Source organism: Gadus morhua, chromosome 22 (assembly GCF_902167405.1).
Source record: "Gadus morhua chromosome 22, gadMor3.0, whole genome shotgun sequence".
Classification (NCBI taxonomy): domain Eukaryota; kingdom Metazoa; phylum Chordata; class Actinopteri; order Gadiformes; family Gadidae; genus Gadus; species Gadus morhua.
In genome coordinates this window covers 16,464,299-16,487,247 of record NC_044069.1, presented here as the reverse complement: position 1 = coordinate 16,487,247, position 22,949 = coordinate 16,464,299, and the positions used below count along the sequence as shown (strand labels likewise).

The window sequence follows — 22,949 nt, the reverse complement described above, 5'->3', positions numbered from 1 at the left end:
GCCTTTTGCTATATTGTCTGTCAATCTTGTTCTCCTTTGGTCGTTGGTTCGTTGTTTCTTTCCGTCTCCCTCCCTGTATAGTTACGTCTCTCTCGCTCGCTCTCAATCTCTCTCTCGTTCAAGCGCTCTCTCTGTAGTTCTCTCTAGCTCTCGTTCTCTCTCTCTCCTGCTCTTTCACTCCACTGCTTCCTCAGGGGTCCCGACCTCAATCTTCCCCAGAGTGTGTGTCAAGCCTCATGTATATTCCCCCTCCTCGCCCCCCCGCCCTCTGTTCCCCAGCCGTCCCTCCGCCACGTTGCCGTGTCACATCCGCCACACCTTGGGCGCCGCTGACTTGTCGGTTGCAACTGACATTTATTACCTTCCCCCCCTCTCTCTCCCTTCCCCCCCAGCTGAGCGCACTGAGAGCCACGGTTTCCATATGGTTAAAGCCCTGATGGATGTGGTAATGTGAGGTGCTGTCACCCGGTCAAATCAAAGTTTAGCCGTCACATGCAGTGATACAGTTAAGACCTGCATGGAGCTGCAGGGAAACGCACGCCAGCGCTGGCTTTAATGGTTTTTCCACCGCGATGGGTCAGCATTTGCATTCTGCCGCGACACGTTTTCAAATATTTCCCCAGAGTTTTGTTCCTCGAGCGACTCCTAACACCGAAAAAGTGTATTGGGAATAATGAGTGCAACTTTCACACAGCTGGCAAGAAAACCGAGTTAGTGGAGGTAGTTTCTGCTCTGAGAAAAGGGGTTTATCAAGGAGAATTCAGAGGAAGGGCGCTCGGTGGGTAAGGTGGGTTACCCACCGAGACAAATGGGGACTTGTGAGGCATGCTTGTTCTAGTCAAACATCACCTTAAGGTGGTGTTTTGTAAGCACACACTTATACAGGAACACACTAATACACACACATACTAATACATGCACACACTAATACATGCACACACTAATACATACAGGTCATGAAATTAGCAGAAAATGCCAGAAGTTAACCTTGGCTGCTGGAACCTGATATGTGATGTAATGGAAATGGCATCTCATTAGCTGTCCCATAATACCTGGGGCTTAGCGATCAAACGCACACACAGATCCATCCCTGACAACCAGTAATGTTACCCTTCGACCCGGGATTAGAAATCATGGCGGTTAAGGTGATAATGGGCTTGTAACTATTCTTCTAATCAGTCCAACGGAAAGTGTGTGTTTGTGTGTGTGGGAGAGAGTCTCAGTCCGCGTGCTCCTTAAACTATCCAAATATACTGGACACATCTATTCTCAAGCCCCATGATTACCTGCCCTCTCTGTGTGCATTCTCTCTCCGTCAGTGGCCCCCTCCGCCTGCCACAAGTGCCGCAGATTCACTCCAACTCAAAGAGAAGGAATATAAAAGGCTGCCGTTTTGTCCCTGAGGTGGCTCCATTGCGGAGGATGGAAGCATATATGTTCACAAAGGCGTCCTTTTTTTTTAAAGAGGTACCAAATTGAAATCGTTTGTATGGCTGTAAAGTTAACACAATTTTGCAGAAGGAGAATCACAGAGCCTGCTACCGGAGGTGAGTCATTATGAATGGTAATAGTGTTGCCATGGATAATGATTACACAATGAAAAAATAGCATTACTTTAAATTCCTTCCTGCCCTTGCCTCCATTCCCTGGAGTGTAGTGAACCCTCTCTGCTGGATGCACAATGTAGGGCAATCCAGACCCATCCCTGGGAGAGAGATTAGCTCTCATCCTGGGGGTGTGCTGTACACAAACGGGATGAAACGACCTCCCATTGACATTTGACGTCAAAGGGTTGAAGGAGAAATCTCACGGTGGTTTTAATTCACCCGGCTCTTCTCGTACGCTGTCGTAAGCTCTCGCCGTCGAGGTGTTTCCCATCCATTCCTGTCGCCCTACTGTAAATGCTGTGTGCGCGTGTTTTGAAGGTCGTATCAGTCTGCAGGCAATGTATAGAGGAGATGATTTAAGGTTAATCCTGTTTGTAGAACTATCCGTTGCACCAGGATTAGGGTGTATTATGCGGTGGTTCTGTTTTATTTGAGGCCTTTCCAATTAAGCAAACAGGCACTATTGTTCAACAGCAGCAAAACAACATTACAATTTGTTGATACTTTTCGGACGATACATAAGATACACAATAAAAGTCTCTATCAATTGATTTTAAATGGAAGAAGACAATAGCACTCGTGTTATCTTGGAAAATTCACTTACATTTTTTATGCAGCATTTGTGAACTTTCAATCGTAGAAATGGAAAAAAAATTGTTACGAGCCCCATTTTCAACGGAGAAATAGAGGTCTATTTTTCTTGCAGCATTCAAGGCTAGGTAGATTCACCTTGTATTTTATGGGAAATTTGCTCTGTTAATACTAGGGATGGGTCAGAGTATTCGATTATTCGATTATTCATTCACGAGGGTCAAAGTCGATTTTTAACATTTGGACCGTTAACATTTTTCCCCATTCAAATAAACAAGAATTAACGGACGGAACTAATTTTGGACAGATTTCGAAGGGCATTGTCCCGCTTATACGATGGTCACTTGCCATAGAAAATAAATGAAGACCATTCATTTATAGGGGGATTATTTGTTTATCAACACGGCGGATGTGCGCGCAGAATGATCGCCATAAGAAAAAGTGTTTGACCGGTTGCCATGGTTAACTCTGTGCGGTTAATTTGCAGTTGCGGTGTTAATTAGCGATGTTGTCAGCTTACATTAAACTGTAATCAGAAAATGCGGTTATATGCTATAGAGTCTGACCCTATAGTATCTGTGGTATAAAGGCTGGGACGAATTTCAAATGATAAATACGTACTCTTTATGTTGATAGTATAGACCGTCGCGATTCAGCCTTTATACCACAGATACTGTAGGGACTATAGCATATAGCCGCGTTTTCGGATTACAGTTTAATGCATTTTTCACAATTTACCAGCTCTCGTTTTGAGGGCTGAACAGAAAATTTGACTGGAACTACTGAGCAGGTAGTTGTTGTTTTGCGTTTAAGATATTAAGTGATTTCTTGCCGATGATCCATGGCTGCCTTTGTGAATGTCGGCGAAATTCGAATAATAGATTATTCGTTCATGCCACCCACCGATTATTCGACCATGAAAACTTTGAGTTATTCACATTCCTAGTTAATACTGGTCTCAATGCCGCCCCTTCATGGTCATTGAGGGCCCTTTGTTTATTCAATTTAATCTTCACCCTAAAGTCTCATTCTATGTGTACTTGCTAAGCTGCCAGCTTGCGGTTGTTTGCTGGTTATTATTGCACAGTAAAGAGAAGGTTTCGTTCCCTCCATTCAGTAATAGAAGCATAGAGGTTAAAGGGGAGCATATGCTCAACCACAGCCAACCTCCATCTAAAAAGCCCTGCTTGATGTGCATTTCATTGCGGTGCGGTTAACAGGACGGTATGTCTGTGTTGTTTTTGTGGGTCGGCAGACAATTGACTATTTTGGTCCATCTATGTATTCGTATATATATTATATTCGTATTTATTCTTTTTATTCATTTCAAGCGCATCACAAATGCTCCTTGATGGATCTCGCTGTCTCTTCAATGATTCTCAGCCCATGTTTGGGCTGCCCAGAAATGTTGTAGAGATCTGTGCCAAGCACTTAGACTGAAGGTCCATACTTAGTCAAGGAAGCCTTTGTAAATGAAATGTAAAATGTAAATGCCTTCAGTCGGTTCACAGCTTGATTGGCATTAACCATGTGCCCAATAAAAGCCGGCCTGAAGGTCACATTGTTGTCAATTGTATGATTGCTGATTTCTGTCGTGATGGGTCACTGACACATTGACAATTGTACTTGTCTGAAGTATTTGGACATTTCTGGCACCTGCGTTTGGAAATTATTAATGGCTGGACGTGAAGCATGTCTCAACTCTGTTGAAATGAGTCTTCAGTCGAGCTGTCAATGTACGAACTTTGTTTAACCTTGAGAAACCGCGGAGAAGGAATCCTCATTTCCTCAACGGTTGGTTGCAGAAGAGCGATGAAGTCAGCTATCAGAAGGTATAAAGAGTCTGTGTGCTGCTCAATGGACGCTGTATTGAGGCTTGGTGGTCTTTAGGTAAGAGAAAACGTTATCCATACATGCAATGGAGAAATCAATAGCAGTCTGACGTGAGACGGGGGCTTTGGAGTCAGATGAGCATGAACACGGTGGATGAGTGCAAGCGTAGCAGCAATCTGACGTATTGACCACCAGTCTCTGCTCCGATAACGACATGCTCGGCGTCACTTACCTGCTGCAAAGGGCTGGCCAAAGTGATTTCTCACAATTATATATTTGTGAGAAAATTGTCCTTGAAAATGAAATAACAGTGTGAGGGTGCTGTTCTCTCTCTCTCTCTCTCTCTCTCTCTCTCTCTCTCTCTCTCTCTCTCTCTGAGACTACCCGTGTGATATATATCTTTCTTATCTGCAGCAAAGTCAAGGGCATTATTGACCCGTCATTCTGTGTTTTCCGAAGTGCCTCGACCTTAAGACCGACGCCTGGCTCCCTGCACGCCTTCCCGCTCCCTTCCCCTCTGCTCACTGACAGTCCGTGGGGCCCGCCTGTCTTCGGCCTCTGTCAGCCGCTCTTGATTCCGGCTGACAGAGGCGTTAAGCTACTGCTAGAGGGAAAGTGGGGGGGAGAGAGGAGGCATCCGGATGGAACACGCTGGATCTAATGACGACTGACCGGACGGCCGACAGCATGTGGCCTTATCACAGGCGCTCGGTTCTGTGATGGGAGTGGACGGCAGGTTGGCGGGATGACACTCCGGCAATTGGGCTGACACGGGGAAGGGCAGGTTGGCGACCAAAGTCGAAAACGACTAGCGACGAAGGCTCACATTCTCACCCGACGTCAGTGTTATCGAGCATTTTTCAGAAACTTTTTTATTATTGCTCTGCTCTCCTGCTCTAATGCACAATAAGTTACCTGAGAAATAGTATCAAGAGTATCTCAAGAGTAAACATATGAACCGCCATTCACTCTGTCTTAAGGTCAGTTTGTTAAATTACACTCTTTGTCTGATGGGTACTGTTGCTCAACAATTAAAGGGGCTTGTTGTTATGAACTTGGTAATGTCTTGATGATCGGCAACATAGTTATCCATGCCATTTTGTCATTGTTACTAAAATAGGCGTAATTTAGAGAAAACTGGAGTAAACATCAATCTCGTTCTCGGTCTCTGCCAACCAGTTTGAGAATGTTCAACTTTGCCCCGAAGGCAGGTATGTTTCTTTTGGTGAAATGAAAGTGCATTTGTGTATACTCATTGACAAGGCGAGGAAAGGACACCTACGGCAAGGGGTGAATGGATGTGTAGAGCTGTGTATGGGAAGCTGTAAATGCAGGCATACAAGGCAGTCGATGGAACTGCCCCTGCCTAACTCCAAGCATTGCTAAAGCCACACACCCCAGCTCGATCCCTTCGCTCAACTACCTCAGCTGGACGTCTGGTACCGCCATCGCTAAGAGCTAGCAAAGGCCGTTCAGCAAAGTCACAACTTTTCTCGGTTTTGGGACCTCAGTGCTGGAACGAGTTCCCTGCCGCTCTCAGGACCGCAGAGTCGCTCACTATCTTCCGTAAAAGACTCAAGACTCAATTGTTCAGAGTCCACCTCGACACTGCATAGCCACCCTTCCCCTTCTGGCCACCATTGTACACTGTATTGTATTGTGTTGTATTGTATTGTATTGTATTATAGTACTTAACTGTGTAGCAACTGCAGTAGCTGCTATCATTGCTGTAACACAGGGAATTGGTTAGCCTAGCGATTGTTGTACTTGCACTTGGTTCTATGAACATCCTTTCTGTACCGACAGCGATATATTGATGCACTTCTTCTGACAAATGTACTTATTGTAAGTCGCTTTGGATAAAAGCGTCTGCTAAATGCCCTAAATGTAAATGTCAATTTTGATGGCCACATCCGAGAGAGGGTTATGCTTCTTGGACACATATTGTAATTCCACGATGTTTGTTTGTGGAGCTCCCTCTGGGCAGTGGTTGATCTGATGTCTGAGAGAGGGTTTAGTATGCTTGGGTGGTATCACGGTATTACGGTATTCCAGGGGATTCATAAAAGGTATGATTTAATACTGCCAAAATACTGAAGAGCTCCTTCTATAAAACTTTTTTCAGACATCTAATTAATAATTTTTTGGAGTGGGATAAGCCTATAATTATTTAGTAGTTTTTGTAAAGCTTTCCCCGTTGCCTTGTTGTTGAGACTGAAGTAGGTTTGTCGGCCAACGTTCAGTGGCTGGCCCGGGGAGGTGGAGCTCCCCCGCGTCTGACACATTTTACAGTAACAACCGCCCAACCAGAACATACTGGCATCAGAACTGACAGGGACATTTGTAGAAGCATTGCACACATCTCAATAGCATCTAATCTAATAACACTTCATCTCTTATAGTCATTCCTTAATTTATTTAGAAAGATATTGATGTTCAAAAGATATGAATGCTCTGAATAGCAATTGTTTGGTAGAAAATGCTGCACTGATTTCATCATCATCAGCTCAGCTTTTTAGTAAATTTATAGTCAATATTTTCTTTTTAGATATTTAAGCGAGAAATTACGTCGGGAAAAATGGATCTTGCCCATGCTTGGGGTTAACCTTTTCGGACACTTAAGGTGTCGCCACAGTGTGTGGCGCATTTCAAGTAGAAAATCACTCAATATAACGCTCCTATACAACAAAGGTACTAAAAAAGGGTGGGTCATCATGGTTCAAATGGGTCTTCACAATTGGGATAACACGACCCTCACTCCCTCCCTCCCTCCCTCCCTCACTCCCTCACTCCCTCCCTCCATCCCTCTCTCCCTCCCTCCTCCCTAGAATACGATTTGAATTAGATCATGTTTACTCGATGAAGGAACATGAAGGAATCCGTCAGGGTTTCATCGGTCACATTTAATTATAACTGAAATTGATTAATTATTTATTCAACATCGTTAGGGTATTCAATCATCTTCTGCTGCACTTATTCCACATCCAGCCAAAATAAATTAAAAAAAAAATAGGAAAAACAACAAAAACAATCCATGAAGTCGTTCATGAGTGACGGGGGGGCCTCCTGCGACGGACCCACGCGACGGGGATGAGGTCACCGCTGGCTCTTCTCATTGGCTCTTCGTTGTGTTAATCTGTTCGGGTGCGCTTCGTTTACCTCCCCAGACGGGGGGGCGTCGGCCGGCGCGGACGAGTCGGTGGTGGACCGCAGCTACGTGAAGAAGAAGCTGGAGCACGGCCTCACACGCATCTGGCAGGTAGGAGTAGAGGGGGACCCGGTACCAGTTTGGTACGAGCCGTCCGCACCGTGTCAGGTTTCCCGCCTCCCCTCCTCTAACCCCGTTGGTCACCCCCCTTCACTTGTTTTCTTTCTTCTCCGTCTGGCCTAGCGCAGAGGTGTGGGATTTCAGGGTGGATTTCAGGGACTAACTCCGCCGCTGGGCTCGGTCTCCCCCAGCTAGATGATTGGCGGAGGGCTGTGATTTTTTTAATGCGCCACTTTCCTAGCCTGCGGGGAGTGAACTGAGGAAATAAATGCATTCTAGCCTGAGCTTAATTTGGTTAGTAAAATATGATCGAGACCCCAGCCGCTTGTGGCAGATGGTGGGCGGCCATGATTGGCCCAATGATAGGCCAAATGATTATGCTGATTAACCGTTGCACTGCCAGAGAGGTGAAATTACCTTGCTCCCCAAGTTAATTACCTTGGCTTGTTTCTCACGTTTGTTCTGTATTCAAAGTTAAGTGCTCACGCCCCTTTGGACTAATCACGGTTTGCTGCTAAACCTCACGCTAGCTTTTTTGACATGTGGGTCAAATGAATTCATGGCACTGTCTCACTCCCTCACACAAAATTTCTCTCATCCCGACGTAGTCTTTAAGAATTTTCTGAAATGTTCAACTTCTCAAGCTGTTGTTGTCTGTGTTATATGAGTTGATGCCAGCTGCACTGTATGCGTCCCGTTGTGACACAGGATGTCCAGTTGAAGGTGAAGGCCTACATCCTGGGAACCGACATGTCCAACTTTAAGTATGACGACTTCATCGTGGTGCTGGATGTCATCAGCAGGTAAGAAAGGCACTCCTTACCACTCAACCTTTTGTTAGGCCCTTATTGGTCTTCATCATCCTTTATGGTCGCTCCCTGTAGTGCGTAGATCAACAACGCACGCACATAAACACACACATCCATCCAGCCAAACCTACCGTGAGCACACTACATCGATCATGGTGCTAATGGAGAAGATTGGCAATTATCAATAGCAGCCAAGCGTCGATAAGGGAGTATGTTCCACTTGACCTGTCAAGTGGAACCTCCTATGACTGATCTCCTTCATTGACAGAAAAGGCACCAAGTACAGCTGACTCCTCACAGGTCAGCGGCTCAACACAAAATGGGGGTCCATTAAGGGTTATAAGCTCTTTAACCGCGTCTTTAACCGTGTCGTTAAAACAACCTGGTACCTCTGGAGCCAGTTGGGAGAGGGGAGAAGACTCGTTGGCGACAGTATTCGCATGTGATGCACTTTATGGTTCATGTCTGGGTTCTTCTTTGGCCAGGTTGATGCAGGTGGGGGAGGAGTTCTGTGGCAGCAGGTCGGAGGTGCTGCAGGAGTCCATCAAACGACAGAGCGTTAACTACTTCAGGAACTACCACAGGTGAGATGGCCACTGGCAACATGTCTTCAGGGGATTACCATTCCTGTACCGCTCCCCCACGTGCCCTGCTACTACTAGAACTATGACCTGTGGTCATTACGACGCGTGGTCATCGGCTCATATGATCACGAATACACAGACACAAGGCAGTCTTTCAGCTGGGTTGCATCATCATGCATGGGGAGGCTGACTACGGGTCAAACAGTGAACACACACTATTTGTCCGTGGCAGAAGTCGGGTGGGACTCGAGGTTATGTTCTTTAAGTAAACCAGCAAGTGGACATAAGAAACTTTTTGGATTGGACCATTTGGCACAACATTGGCCGTGATGAAATCTATTGTTGGATAACTTTGTTTGACCGTGTAGGCAGTAAGGTTTTAATAAAACAATCAACGTTCAAAAGTTCAAACCGTAATGAAACAAACTTTACCCCTAGTGATTCTCTAGGATTGAGTCGATGGTGAGCAGAAGAACTGTGTGTTATGAAGACCGCGTAGTAGCAACAGATGTGGGGGTTTTGTTTGGGACTGGGACTGTTGACTCCAGGCTCCTTGCAGAGATGTTGATTTCACTTTTCTTTTTTTTGCACACACACTGATTCAACAGCTTAGAGACTCACGACTCAGCCCTCGCTGAGAAATTGTCTAATTATAAGTTAACACTTCATGGGGATTCAACCACGGTTAATTCCTGATTGCACAACTCCCCACCGCCTCTCTCAATAAGCAGTCTTCCACACCAGCACGGATGCGTCAGCGGAGAGGATTTGGTATCGATCCCGGGCACGTCTACGTTTGTCATCACCACCGATACACCGCTTACTACTGCCAACCAGAGAGAGAGTTGGAGAACTTGGGAGAACCTTGGCTATTAGAAAGATATTGAGAGCATATAAACGCACACATTAAATTGGGAACCTTAAATGTGGAAAAATTTCACTTTACAAAAGAGAATGCTGAATCAGTTTAGTTATTTTGCAAAGCAGCCGTGTTGAAATATATTAGCAATGACCAGTGAGACCAATTGAACAAATGCAATGGAAAATGCAGTTCAAGTAACCCTTAAATGAAAATGCAGTGATGACCTGCCTGAGTGGATATATATATATATTCTCTCCTGTTTGAGTGCTGACTTCAAACACATTTAAAGACAGGCAGCCACAGGGGGGTGGGGGGGGGGGACTGGACTCTTTGAAATTAACACTCTTACCGATTCATGACATTTCGTGCTGAAGCGTTGCCGACGGTGACCCAGAAATGAGTGGGAGTGATCTTGTTAAGCTCACGATCAAACCCATTGCACATCACCAGGACTTAGACAAACAGGCACTGTGCATGCTTATATCCCCCACACACACACACACACACCGCACACACACACACACACACACACACACACACACACACACACACACACACACACACACACACACATTAACTTCCCTTTTCAAAGCTGTCAGGTGACCTTTGAAGATTGGCTGTTACTGTTATTTCCAACCCCTGACACGGAGGAGGGGGGGGGGGGGGGGTTCCCGCTAGGTAAAAGGCAGGAGCCTTATGCCGTGTTTAACTTAACTCCCTTGCTCGGTTCTTCTCCTGGTACATCCCTCCTCTCTTCATCTTCTTTACTCCTCTACCAACTCCCTGTTTTCACACTATCCCCGCCCCCCCCCCCCCCCTGTTCACCCCCCCAGGGCACGACTGGAGGAGCTGAGGATGTTTTTGGAGAACGAGACATGGGAGCTCTGTCCGGTCAAGTCTAACTTCAGCATCGCCCAGCTCCACGTAAGTGAGCCACTCTCTCTTTCTCTTTCTAGCTCGCGTGTCAAAGTGAAGCTCTCTGTGATCCATTAATCCCTTTGCTTCATGCTATTACTTTTAGTTTGGTTTTTGGCTTTAGTTGTTGATCAGAAGCCTAGTAGTCATAGTTCCTTCGCCCTGTGAAAAATGAAACACCTTCAGCACTGGAGACCCTTTGTAGGTCGAGCCCCCCCTCTCCAGGTGTCTGCAGCTGTGGATCACGACAAAGGTTGACAGTAGATGATCCGGAGCGCAGTCTAATCCATTTCCCTCTCAAAAAAGCACTAAAAAGTAATTATCGAAGAGACAGAAGTGTCAAGAAAGATAAATGTAGCTCCAGCTCAGCAACTCTATTGTTCGCGAGCAGACACATCTTCAGTATTCCCCCGCTCTCCTCCGGAGGACCATCGTCACACTTTGACACCCCTCCCCCTAAAGCACAGAGGGAAAATAAACTTTCCCAGTAAACTAGCCCTCATTAGCATTGAGTATATTTCCCTATACAGTATTCACTTATGCTAAACAGGCAGCATTAATGGTCTCCCCTCCCTGCCATGGCATTCATTAGAATATGATGAAGGGTTTTTGCTTTGTTCGGGATGCAAAAAAGGATGCTCAAGCAATTTGTTACACCCATCTCAGAGATTGCTGGATGGTGCAGTTGCGATCCTCCTACGCGGATTATACAAAGTAGCCTTACTCCGTTCCGCTCTTTCTGCTCTCTTTGATTCTGTTTGGGAACGCCTCGAACAGGGCAACCCTCCATTTTGCGTTTAAGTCAAGTTTGTGCGTCAACAATGAATACAGTTAAGTTAGCCACAACAAACAGAAGATCAGTGTCCTCTTTTTCGAGCGTGTCACATAGTTCTACTATTTGAATGCGTCACGTACAAAGCTAAACCGTTGAATATTTCCACATGAATCCGCCTGCAGCTACAGTCACTTTAAACCACCTCTTGCATGACAGCCTAAGGATAGTGCTGTTACTGCCACTACAATAGATAGAGCCAGTGAAGAGGCAAACCAGCAGCTCATCAGGCTTTTGAGCAAGGATTCATGCAAAATTGACAACACATTTGCGGGTACACACGCAATCTGCGTGTGTTTGGTACATTTTGGCCCTTTTTTTGACTGTTTGAACTTTAGACATCTCCAGGGGGTTTACTAATTGAGCTATGCAGTCCTGCAGAACCTCAAAGTGTTACTGGCATTTCACATGTCCACTGACCTCAGCTTTGGTTTGGAATTCACAACAATTTCCACTCCCTGCCTTATTGACGGAGCGCTTCAGGTGCTCCCTTGTGCCGGCAGCCATTAGGCTGTTCAACAGTGCCTGATGATGATTGTGTTTGTGTATGTCTATGTGTTTGCATATGCATGTGTGTGTGATTAGGTATGCGTATATATGTGTATATGCATCACCCATCTTGATGTTGGTTCTGTTTGTCTTGTTTTTGTCCCTATTAACTATAAGCGTCTACTTATGCATTAGCACTTTGTATTTATTTATTGTATTTATTACATTGTTATTTTGTCCTGTGTCCTTCCACTGCTGCTGCAACAAACAAATTTCTCCTACGGGGGATTAATAAAGTTATATCTTATCTTATCTTATCTTATCTTATTGACGTTTAATTGTAAATTCTCCTATAGGATGCAAATAATGCTACACCAACACCAACAAAAGATCATTAAGTTGTTGCACAAACCCTGACTGTCTTGGCCGGCTCTCAGGGAGAGGGAGCGCCCCTCCGCCTCGTTCCACTGGTCATTGTGTCCTCTCCCTACACCTGCAGGAGTTCAAGTTCATGGGCCAGTGCCACTCGCCGTCGCTCTCCCCCAGCCGACAGGCCGGCACTGGGGCCGCGGGGGGGGATCTCTCCCTCTTCCAGCAGTTCCTCCTGGAGGGGAACCCTTTTGAGATGCACATCGAAAACAAGGAGGAGGAAACGGAGGACGTGCTGGCATCGAATGGGGTAGGGGATTATGGGTTTTCTGGGCCCTGGGGAGAGGATTAGTTAATTGTTCGAATTTTCATTCATGGGAGATTAGTGCAGTCCTTCTGTACTGTACTTTATTGTTATAATTGTTGTTGGGTTAGAATCCTGAGAAGAGGACTCTGATTGGATAGCCCCCTAAGGCGACACTGCAATTCTAATCAGCCGAAAAGATCATGGTACGTTTATGTATGTCATCATTTTGCATACATTTACAATTATAATTATGCCTTTTATTTGAATCTCCTCGAGATCAGACTTCTACAATGTGTTCATCCACCACGAAAATCGATTATTTCCCCCCTTCCTCATTTGGACCGGCACCCTCTCTGAGTGCGGCGGGTCCTTCGGAGAGGGGGGGGGGGGGGGGGGGGGGGGGGTTTGGACCGTCGAAATCTAGCCCTGAGGTCCTTCTGTATAATGTGGTCGATAAATGGGATGTGGCTGGCTGTGAATGAAAGCAATCCCACACTGCGACTGCCAGGTCCTTCACCACCGCAGCCCCTCTCTCCGTCCTTGACGCCAAGCCAGTCGTACCAGATCCAAATCGAGAGAGAGACCCCCGGCGCATAATGCCGGACATCTCCCAACTCGTCTGCTGTCATTCGATTTTAACTATTAGGCGAAATGGAACCTAAAAGCCCAGATAAACGGAGAGCTCATGGGGAAGTGGCCTCGGCCTGAGAGGGATTAAGCTGGGAAAAAAGGTAATGGAGATGTAAACGATATTCGAGTTGAGAGGTAAAGTTGGAGCGTGATTGCCCAGCTGTTGGCGTGGTTTGAATGTGGAGAGCTGGATTTTGGGGGGCCTGGGTTCAGAGTTTATCTCAATTCAGCAGCCCCTTGCATCATTCGAGCAAACAGAGTGTTTTTGATATCTGGAGATTCAACATGAAGCTGTTATGTCTAAAGGCATTACTTTGAAATCGAATAAAATGATGCCTCCACTCATTTCCATAAGGCCATTCCCTGTGCTGTGGTGTTTGCTCGATGCAAAGAGGCAGCTCTCCGCCTCAGGATTATTTCATGGGAGTAAGGCTGTGCGTCCCTGTTAATGTTTAAAAAAGTGGATTGACAGGATGACTATGAATTCCACGCCAAGTCTTGTTTTTTTTTTTACCTCCACGTCAGAAAACAATGTATCAGGACCTAACCCACAATCCCTACATCTCAGCTTCCTTATGGTTCTCTATGAGTACTTATGCCTTGGTGTTTGCCTTTGTGACAGAGCCTCTGAGGTATTACCCTTTCAATGAAAGCAGCGTTGGGAAAACCATGTTTTCCCGTTACATAAAGGCTATATCCGGGGGAGAGACGGAATGAATACAATAGGCCTCATATACGGGATAGAGCTTTCTTTGATTTCTCATCAGAGGACTCCATATAGCACATTGGTTGTGTTTTTGTCTTATTTAATTTTCAATCCATCAACAATCAACATTGATGAACATCAATGTGTTAATCAGTGGTGTAGTCCAATCAATTGATGTCTCTCTCTCCTTCTCCCTGTCTCTCTGTCTGTCTGTCTGTCTGTCTGTCTGTCTGTCTGTCTCTCTGTCTCTCTGTCTCTCTCTCTCTCTCTCTCTCTCTCTCTCTCTCTCTCTCTCTCTCTCTCTCTCTCTCTCTCTCTCTCTCTCTCTCTCTCTCTCTCTCTCTCTCTCTCTCTCTCTCTCTCTCTCTCTCAGTATGAGTCGGACGAGCTGGAGAAGAATGTGTTCCAGGACTATGACAGCGACAGCGACGTCCCGGAAGAACTCAAGCAGGACTACGTGGACGAGCAGACGGGCGACGCCCCTCTCAAGAGGTTTGTCTCTGGGTCAAAGGGCAACTCGCTTGTTGAACTGGAGCTGTTGAAACTGGACAAAAAAGAGCAGCAAGATTTTGAAGAAAATGTTCCCCTTGGCTGAGGGATCGAAATCGTGGATGTTTTTTTTTGTTCCTTTGTCGTTTAGCAGACGCTCTGATCCGTAACACGTCCTTAATAAACAGTCAGGCTTCTTGCTCAATGAGGGCATGAATCCTTGACCTCTTAGCTGGAGGTCAAACACCCTAGCCACTAGACTATCCTGCCGCCATGGACATTAATGCGTTTACTAACAATATAAAGGATAGAAAAAACCTGCAGTGCTAACCATGCTGGCATGGGAGACAGTAACAGAAAACATACCCGCACAAATAGATTCAATTGATCTTTATTTAGCTCCATGAGGCTTTAATCCATGCTAAATCTGGAGGAATTAAGGGGAAATAGAGTTTCCCTGCATTTAGCATTAAATATTCTTCAACTCTGGCTAACCTCAGGGAGTAGGCGGAAATGCCTCCAGTTTTTTCTTTTCATGTTTAGTCATATTTCATATTTATGTCCTGAAAATAAAATCTGCCATGTCTAGTCTTGATTAGGATCTGCATTATTAAACCACATAACAGGCATTATGTGTACATATGCCCGGAGAAACAACATATATCCTAAATGAATAAGCCCTTCTTTCCGTCAGTACTAGGCACTGGCAAATACTTGACAAAATGTATTGTCCGTGAGGAAATCGTATCCATGCCCTTAATGCAGCTTATCTTTAAAACGGCTTTGATTGGTAATGTACATCGCCTCATCCACCGATGTTCCCTCTGTGCTCGTGCCTTTTTCATTTGAAATCCCTGCAAGGGTACATTACATTGCGATGTTTAGCTGACGCTTTTTTACAAAGTGACTTACAATCCGTGTACACAAACATGAAAATGTTACCAAAGCAATTGCGTGAATCATTTAAGTGCATGCAATTCATCCAATAAGTAAACTGCCTCAATTGCTACATTTTTAGAAAAAAGAGGTAAAGAAATGTTCTTAATACATTTTGTTCAGAGGCGAGATGCAGTCTGAACAGATGAGTTTCCTGTAGGGTAACGATCGCTGAATCCAAAAAGCGTGGCTGGCGTGGTGCATGGTTTTGAAATATTATACCCCTCTTTATGCGCACGTGTCAAAATCTGCAGTTTGATCACGTATGCAACGGAGTGAGACATAAGAATGTCATTTATTCATTAGCTACCTCGCTCTTGGCCCTGTTATGATGATCATTTAATGTTCTTAATGCTATGGATGACAACCTGTTTCGTGGCCTTGTGCTAGGGGCGCGGTCTCATCGAGGTTGATGCCACCACCGCTACTGATGATATGCATGCGCTTTACACCACGTTAAATTTGACGTTCTATTTTTTCCTTCAGGCGTTAAGCCATGAAGTCTCCCGCATCCCCGGCAGGAATTGCTAATCCCTCATTAGCAGGCGGGTCCCGAGTTCCCACTGGTGCTATTAGTAAGCCCCATGTTATGGTCCCCCAAGGTGATAATGGGGTCGAAAGGCAAGTGTTAAAGGTCGGGCCCCGGGAAGACCACCAGGTTCATACCCTGACCCCTGGTCTTAACAGGTGTCGGAGGCTGTGTGTGTAAGGGCTTCTGATTGACCAATTATCTGTGTTAATCGTCACCTGTGAGTGGCCATTCGTATTCTCGATCGCCACGACTCGGGGGGGCGGGGTCAGAGACATTGTGAACCCAGCCCAGGTTTCACACGTACAGGAAGTGATGCGGTTACCGCTAAGACGTGAATATTCATTGAGTCTGTGTAGTTTCTTATGTAGGTCCTCTTTTGTGTCCCTGATCGCTCAACAGTGTGTCCCGGGAGACCATGAGAAGCCACAAGAAGTCAGACTACAGCCTCAACAAGGGTACCGCGCCAATCCTCACCAACACCACTCTAAACGTCATCCGGCTGCTTGGTAAGTACATACACGCACACGCACACTCACAAGCACGTGCACTCGCACACCCGAACACACCCACTCACATGCTCGCTCATGCCCAGCGTCGGCCTGAGACTTTTCCTTAAGCACTAATTAAAGGCTGTTTTGCGGCCGCTGCCTCTGTGTGACTGGCTTCAGTTCATCGTCCTTAGCGTTGCTCTGACCCGGCGACCTGCTCATTTGGTACGAGTGTCTTCAGTGACGAAGGCCTGACGCAAGAGCCCGGAGCACAGGGACCTCTGCCTGGCCGACGGCCCTCTTTGGTGCCGTAACCCCAATTCGTCCGGTGCTGAGAATGAGCAATCTCAACAAGACAACACAAACAACACTTTTGCAGCAATTTATGAACGGGCCGGTTGGACTTTCATGATAATTAATTGCGTTTCTAACCCAGGCCAACACCCAAAACTGCCCCACGCGCGTTCAGAATGTGTTTTTGAACACTTTCGGTTTTTTATCGTGGAATAATCGAGTGTGTGACTCTCCAGAAAAGATAAATCAAAAATCGAATACTATATATATAGTATTCATAACCGGTATGATGCAGTATCGATCGAGGGCAATCTGAAGAAGTCAGGCAAACCAAGTCAAAAAGTTGACTTGTTTTGCCTGTCCGCAAGGTATTTGATGGAGTTGGACCCTCGCCCTGGACAGACTAAAACTCTAGCGCGAGGCTCAAAAATGAAGAAAGTGGCACATGAAAAATGGGAATGCGTAGACAAACTGGATTGGGTCGCTTACGGAGCCGTGCAGATTGGGTTTATTGCTTTTCTTTCTTTCTTTTGTCGCCTTCCTTTTTTTCCCGTGCGCTCCTCCGTTCTGACTTGCCTGCGTTCTCGTCTCAGGCCTCCCCCTCCTCCTCTCGCTGCCTTTATTACTGTACTGCTGAATTACATCTGTCACCGGGAGCCTATGCAGATGGAGTGGGTACCACAAGCACAAAGGCTCTCCTCCTCCCCTCTCTCATGGGGGAAAGCTCTCGCCCACTCCTTCGTGGGTAACCCCCTTGCTTAGCTTATTCCTGTGAAAGATTGACGACATGGAATCAAAACAAAAACCAGATTGAAGAGAGAAGATGGACGGTCGGTTCACACACCTAGGCCCGTTGAGGCTTAATTGCCTTCCCTGCTCTGGCTTGAATGGCAGCACAGACAACTTGAAAGTAATGATCGTCCAATCACAGGGGAGCGTCACATAGAATGCATTAAGCCTGCCAAGCCCCAGTCAATAGAAAGTTGCTCAGCCACCCCCCCACTAAGTCCTTGTTTGACACTGGTGATTTTGACATGTAATCAGCACAGCCACGCAAGACCCCGATACACACAAGTAACCAGCAACAAAAGAGAACCCAGAAAACATCTACTACTGGACTGGATCAAACCAACTACTTCTGGCAAATGTCCCTTTGTATCACACACACACACGCACACGCACACACGCAGGAGTCAGTGTGGGGAGTGGCACTAGGCCCTGGCCCTTTTTGATCAAGCCACTATGTCCCGCTTGTCAGTGGCAGGGTCATAGTGCGGGGTGGACCGCCGACAGAATGATGCATATCCTGGCCACTCAATCGTTCCACTGGCTTGGGCTTGACCCCGAGAAGGCCAGCACACATGAAGAATAGCTCTTGGTTGCAGCCGCGCTACACCCAACACACAATGGTTTATGGTTGGTTGGAACCTTGTCCTTTAATCAGATGCAGTGTTGAAAAGGTTTGGCTTGTAGCAGTGGTTTTCCAAATGCGGGTTGTGACCCATGAGTAGACAAGTTGAAGTTGTGCGTTGGCCCTAGACATATTCATATGCCCATATGCATTGTCAATTTTTTATCTAATCATCAGTATATTTATATTTGTAAGATTGAACAGGGGAATACTGTGTGGATGAACAATATACATTGTGAATCATCTAACCTATGCCTATTTTACTGCATGAAATATGTGCGTGCTAGTACCTCCACCAGTCTTGTTCACACGGCGTGAACACGTGTGGGAACCCCCCTCTCATAGGTCACGCTACGCTAAGCCTAAGTGACAGATGGACAACGCACGCACTTGTTCCGCTCGACTCGCTAACAGGTGTTTTCCCATCTGTGTTGCAGGCAAGTACATGCAGATGATGAACATCCTGAAGCCCATCGCCTTCGACGTCATCCACTGTGTGTCGCAGCTGTTTGACTACTACCTGTACGCCGTCTACACCTTCTTCGGACGCAACGACATGGTATGAAGTCACTCCCTGCTGTCGCTTCTGCTCTGCGTTTCACAGAGCTGCCAGGGTGCATGGTTCTGTTGGAGTGCGCAGAGCGCAGATTATTCAGGGGTCGAGATCCAAGTGCGGTCGCAGTGGGCCACAACACTTTAGTACGCTGAATCCCGCTTTAGTCTTTTATCTTTTTTTTTGCCTACTTATCCTCACACCCTTTCATTATGTTCTTTAACTTGGCTTAACATTTCAATTTAATGCTAATTTACCCTTTCAACTATACTCCTCACTACGGTTTCCGTGATACCTTACTCGTTATTGTGCACTGCTTTATTCGTTGCAAAGGTGTGATGCAGAGTTCAAAATCCCCGGCCTTTGAAAAATATCAATCCTCTGGAAAAAATTGTTTGATGATTGCTTTCGCTGAAATGACCTCATCGCTTGTCCTCACAACCGTCCCATTTTGCATATTGAAGTGCAACTTGTCCTATTCTTGCTATTCCCATTCATCCTATTCATCGTTTTGTGTCTCATTGGTCAAAATATCCAATAAACCTCTCATCCTATCGTCCTTTCTTTGACACTGTGCTCAGCAATTTTCCAATTTCAGTGCAACTTTATTCAGTTGATGTGTTTAGTTATTTTCTACTCACACACTCGCTGAAGGCTGTCAACAGTGCACAAGTGGCACTACTGTCCCTGAAGGGGAGTTAGGGAATGAGTCACGGTGGCAACAAACCCTGATTCCCTCGTCCCGTTGAGTCGGCAAAGCTTGTTCGAGCGGAGCCCCCCACCGCTGCGCTGTCTGTGTTGCTCGGCGTCGCAGTGGAGATGGTACGGGAATGGACAGCGCTGTTGCAACTTGACAGATTGTCAGGGCCTTTCTATTATTTTAATTTTTTTATGCAAGGCCTGAGCGTATCTGAGCCCTATATATCGTCGCTCTCTCTCGGTCTTTCTCTGTCGCTCTGTACTTGTATCTGCCCATGAGGCCACTCTACGTGAGACGCCGATTCCCCCGCTCGCTTTATCCGTCGAGCTGCTTATCTTTAGCCCTCGTGTCTATTTGGCGTTTTTCATCATATGTAATCGTACCTTTCTCTTTGCTCTTCTCTCCTCCTGTTCCGCGTCGAAACATCCTCTCGCAATTCCGCCGTCTCTCTCTCTCTCTCTCTCTCTCTCTCTCTTTCTTTCACCGTACCTCATTATACGTTATTGAATCCCAACTATCCCAATAATGGGCTCGCTGAATCCACGCGGAAATGATAATATTTTCATGAATATTTACCCAAAAGGAAAATCACCATTGTTGTGAAATTGTTATGCACATATGCCCGCACTTTGACCTGGGAACATCCCTCCCTCTCACTCTCCTTCTGTGACCCCCCGACCCCCCCCCAGCGCCCCACCCCCCGCTGCCACAGAGCTTAGGGTTCGCAGAGTTCTTGAGTGGTGAATATAACGAGCGCCATTAATAATCCAAAGGGTAAATACGTCATTGTGTGTGTGTGTGTGTGTGTGTGTGTGTGTGTGTGTGTGTGTGTGTGTGTGTGTGTGTGTGTGTGTGTGTGTGTGTGTGTGTGTGTGTGTGTGTACTGGCGCTGTCGCACCGCGAGCGCTTGAGATGCATTAGGTGCGAGCCACTTCAAGTTCTCCATCTGCATCAATCATCTGGCCTGCAAAGCACCCCAGGAGTAGGAGGAGGAGGGAGGGAGAGAGCCGGGATTACAGCAAAATAAAAATGCTTATTAGAAGCCCATCGATTTTTGAGAAAGATGAAAAGTTCCCCGCTGAGGAGCCGTGGAGCTCCTCCAAAGCCCCCCCCCCCCCCTGTGCCCGTTCCAAGGCTGGCACGGGCACCGCGCCGAGAGGCTTTAGGGAGGAGCGGGAGACGGATGGGCTGATGGGGAGAGGGAGGGATGACGGGAGAGGGAGGGAGGGGGGAGATGAGGAGAAGAAGGAATGAGGGGAGAGAGAGAGAGAGAGAGAGGGAGAAACAAGAGCGAAAGAGGGAGGTAGGAGTAGTGCTAGGTGGGAGAGGTGAGGGAGAGGGATGGAGGAGAGAGGATGAGATATAGCGGAGGCTGCCGGGAGCAGATCGTGGCTACATGCCATTGTGTTGTCATGAAGGGTCGGGAGGTGTAAGTGGATGGCGGGAAGATGAGAGGGAGAAGGGGAACGAGTGGAATGCGGCCGACTTGGATGGATGGGCTCTCTGTGAGATTGTGATGTTTGTTGTGTGTGATGGCCGCAGGATCCGCTGTCGGCCTTCTGTCTGCGGCGAGCAGGACGCTGCCTAGTGGATACCATAAAGCGACAAGCATCGTTCGTTTTGTGGCCTCCGGTTGTCTGTTTTTAAGATTTAAGCCAGCAAAAAGCTGCGGTGGCTGTATTTGTGTCTCTAGCCGCATGCGATTGCAATAACCGACTCAGACAATAAGTCAATGGCTTGGCCGCCAAACCCCTTTATTCACTAAAACTTTGGAGTTAAGTTGTAGCGGATATAACATCACCCAAATTGTTACTATGGTGGTGATTTCATCTCAGGGTTACTTTGAGGTTTATATTGTATCACCATGCAATTCAGGTGACAGCGTGATCCGGCAGATCGCCATGACGACTAGTGACACTCAGGTGTCAGCGAGCCCCGATCCATGAAGTCCCTGTTGTTACCAAGGATGGGCTCATATAATGCTCAGCAAGACTGTTTATTCAGTGGTACTGCTGCACATGGCACAGGACCTTATTACACCAAATAAATGTTCCACTCCCCCATTGGCACGCATACAACAGACTATCCTTGATGTTCCTGCAGCTGCAAAATCCTCTCTACTCTGACTTACGGCTTACGACCTTACGGCTAAGTCTGTGAAACATTATCATCTCCCTGCGTTGAAACATCTGGGACGTTTCGGTGTTGCGAAGGCAACAGGCAGTGCTGACAACTGTAAATACACAAGTGATTACTCAATGATTTCATTGTGTACTTTTTTCGTGTCCTTACGTTATGGAACCTGTACTAAAGCTGAAAAAAAAAAAAGGATCCACATCCACCACAGATGAAACTTGAATGTATACTCAAACCGAGGCGGACAGAATGCCCCCCCCCCCCCCCCCCCCATACACGACGAGACCTCACCATTGAGCTCATTTTCCAATGCACCTCGCCTCCGCCGTCTCACTGCTGGCTTTGCATTTCCCCCTCCTCTCCCAAGCTGTACTTCTCCTTGGAACCCAAAGCCTTCTGCGCGTGCCCTCGGTGCCCGGCGGCTCGCTCCCTTTGACAGAACACGCTCGTGCACCCGGCGCTGTTTATGTCTGTGTCCACCGTGATCACACGCTCTCGGCCCCGATTAAAGAGGGCCAGGTTCTGTAGATGATATCTCATGTCTGATTTGTGAGACTAGCGTTGAGTAGTTTGTCAGAGGAATTAATATCCCAGCGGGCTACTCAGGGGGTCTGAATCGCAGCCCAAAGGTTTGGTCCGATTGATTAGTTGAGCTCTTAGTTATTACAGTCTCAAAGGGCTGGAACAGGCAGATAATGCTAGCTCAATGCATTTACATCTGTAGGCTAAACATGGTTAGATCCCCAATGCCTTGAATCCTACTTGTAAGCATCCTTTCTGCAGGATATCCGCCCACTTGTTCCTTCATTTCCTGACTCCTTAATGACCAAAAGAACAGTCATTATGTTTGTCCTAGTATAGACACGGTGTGCATACGTGTGATTATGTCCGTTGCCATTATTTTGTGTTCAGTATGCCCTTATCATTATTGTGTATGATGTAACATAATATCCATGTCATCACATGTGATTCATGCTCTGTGTGTGTATGTGTGTTCTCTGTGTCCTCTCTTTCTGGCTGCTATGGGTCTCGGACAGCCCGCCCCTAGCCCGTCTCTGCTCTCCCAGAGCGGCAGAGAGACGGTCGGGGCTAGGGTGGTGGGACCTGCCTGCCTGGTAAGAGAGAGCGTAGGCATGGGGGGGGGGGGGGGGGGGGGGAGGGGGAGCACCGGGCCCTGTTCACACTACGGCATTCTCATGTTGTCTTGGTGGTCCGATCGCAAACAAGCCGCTCTGAGAACAGATCTGAACGCACCACAGGCACGTTGAGGACACGTTGGCCCGATTGGCCCGGGCCGCATTTGGAAGGGGGGGGTCTGGGCCCGCACAGCGCCACATTCTTTCGCCGGTGTGTTGTCCGCGAACGTGTCCTGTGTGGCCACATCGATTAGTCAACTGACAACCTCTACGTAAGCAGAAGTACGTACTCATCCGGCTTCAAATTAAAATAAATCAAAATGATCAATTCACGTAAGATTGCTTTGTCTAGGACACATTCCGTATCCGTCAAACATCTTAATAATAATAATAATGGATTTACTTTACATTCAGAAATCTCAAAGTGCTATCTTGAGCGAATTGGTTTGGGAAGGAATAGCCTCTAGAATAG

At 46.8% G+C, this 22,949-nt stretch overlaps 1 protein-coding gene across 3 annotated transcripts in view; it reads left to right on the top strand.

The window, feature by feature from the left end:
- Positions 1–22,949, top strand: part of vps50 (VPS50 subunit of EARP/GARPII complex) — a 106,837-nt gene that overhangs the window by 48,878 nt on the left and 35,010 nt on the right. For 2 of the 3 annotated variants that reach the window (XM_030346940.1, XM_030346941.1), the window contains 9 exons: positions 7,199–7,290; positions 8,008–8,102; positions 8,594–8,692; positions 10,388–10,478; positions 12,290–12,469; positions 14,176–14,294; positions 16,159–16,265; positions 18,390–18,511; positions 22,379–22,456. In XM_030346940.1, the coding sequence (XP_030202800.1) occupies positions 7,199–7,290; positions 8,008–8,102; positions 8,594–8,692; positions 10,388–10,478; positions 12,290–12,469; positions 14,176–14,294; positions 16,159–16,265; positions 18,390–18,511; positions 22,379–22,456 (983 nt within the window). The remainder of the gene's footprint in view (positions 1–7,198; positions 7,291–8,007; positions 8,103–8,593; positions 8,693–10,387; positions 10,479–12,289; positions 12,470–14,175; positions 14,295–16,158; positions 16,266–18,389; positions 18,512–22,378; positions 22,457–22,949) is intronic. The other variant, XM_030346942.1, reaches the window with a different exon arrangement.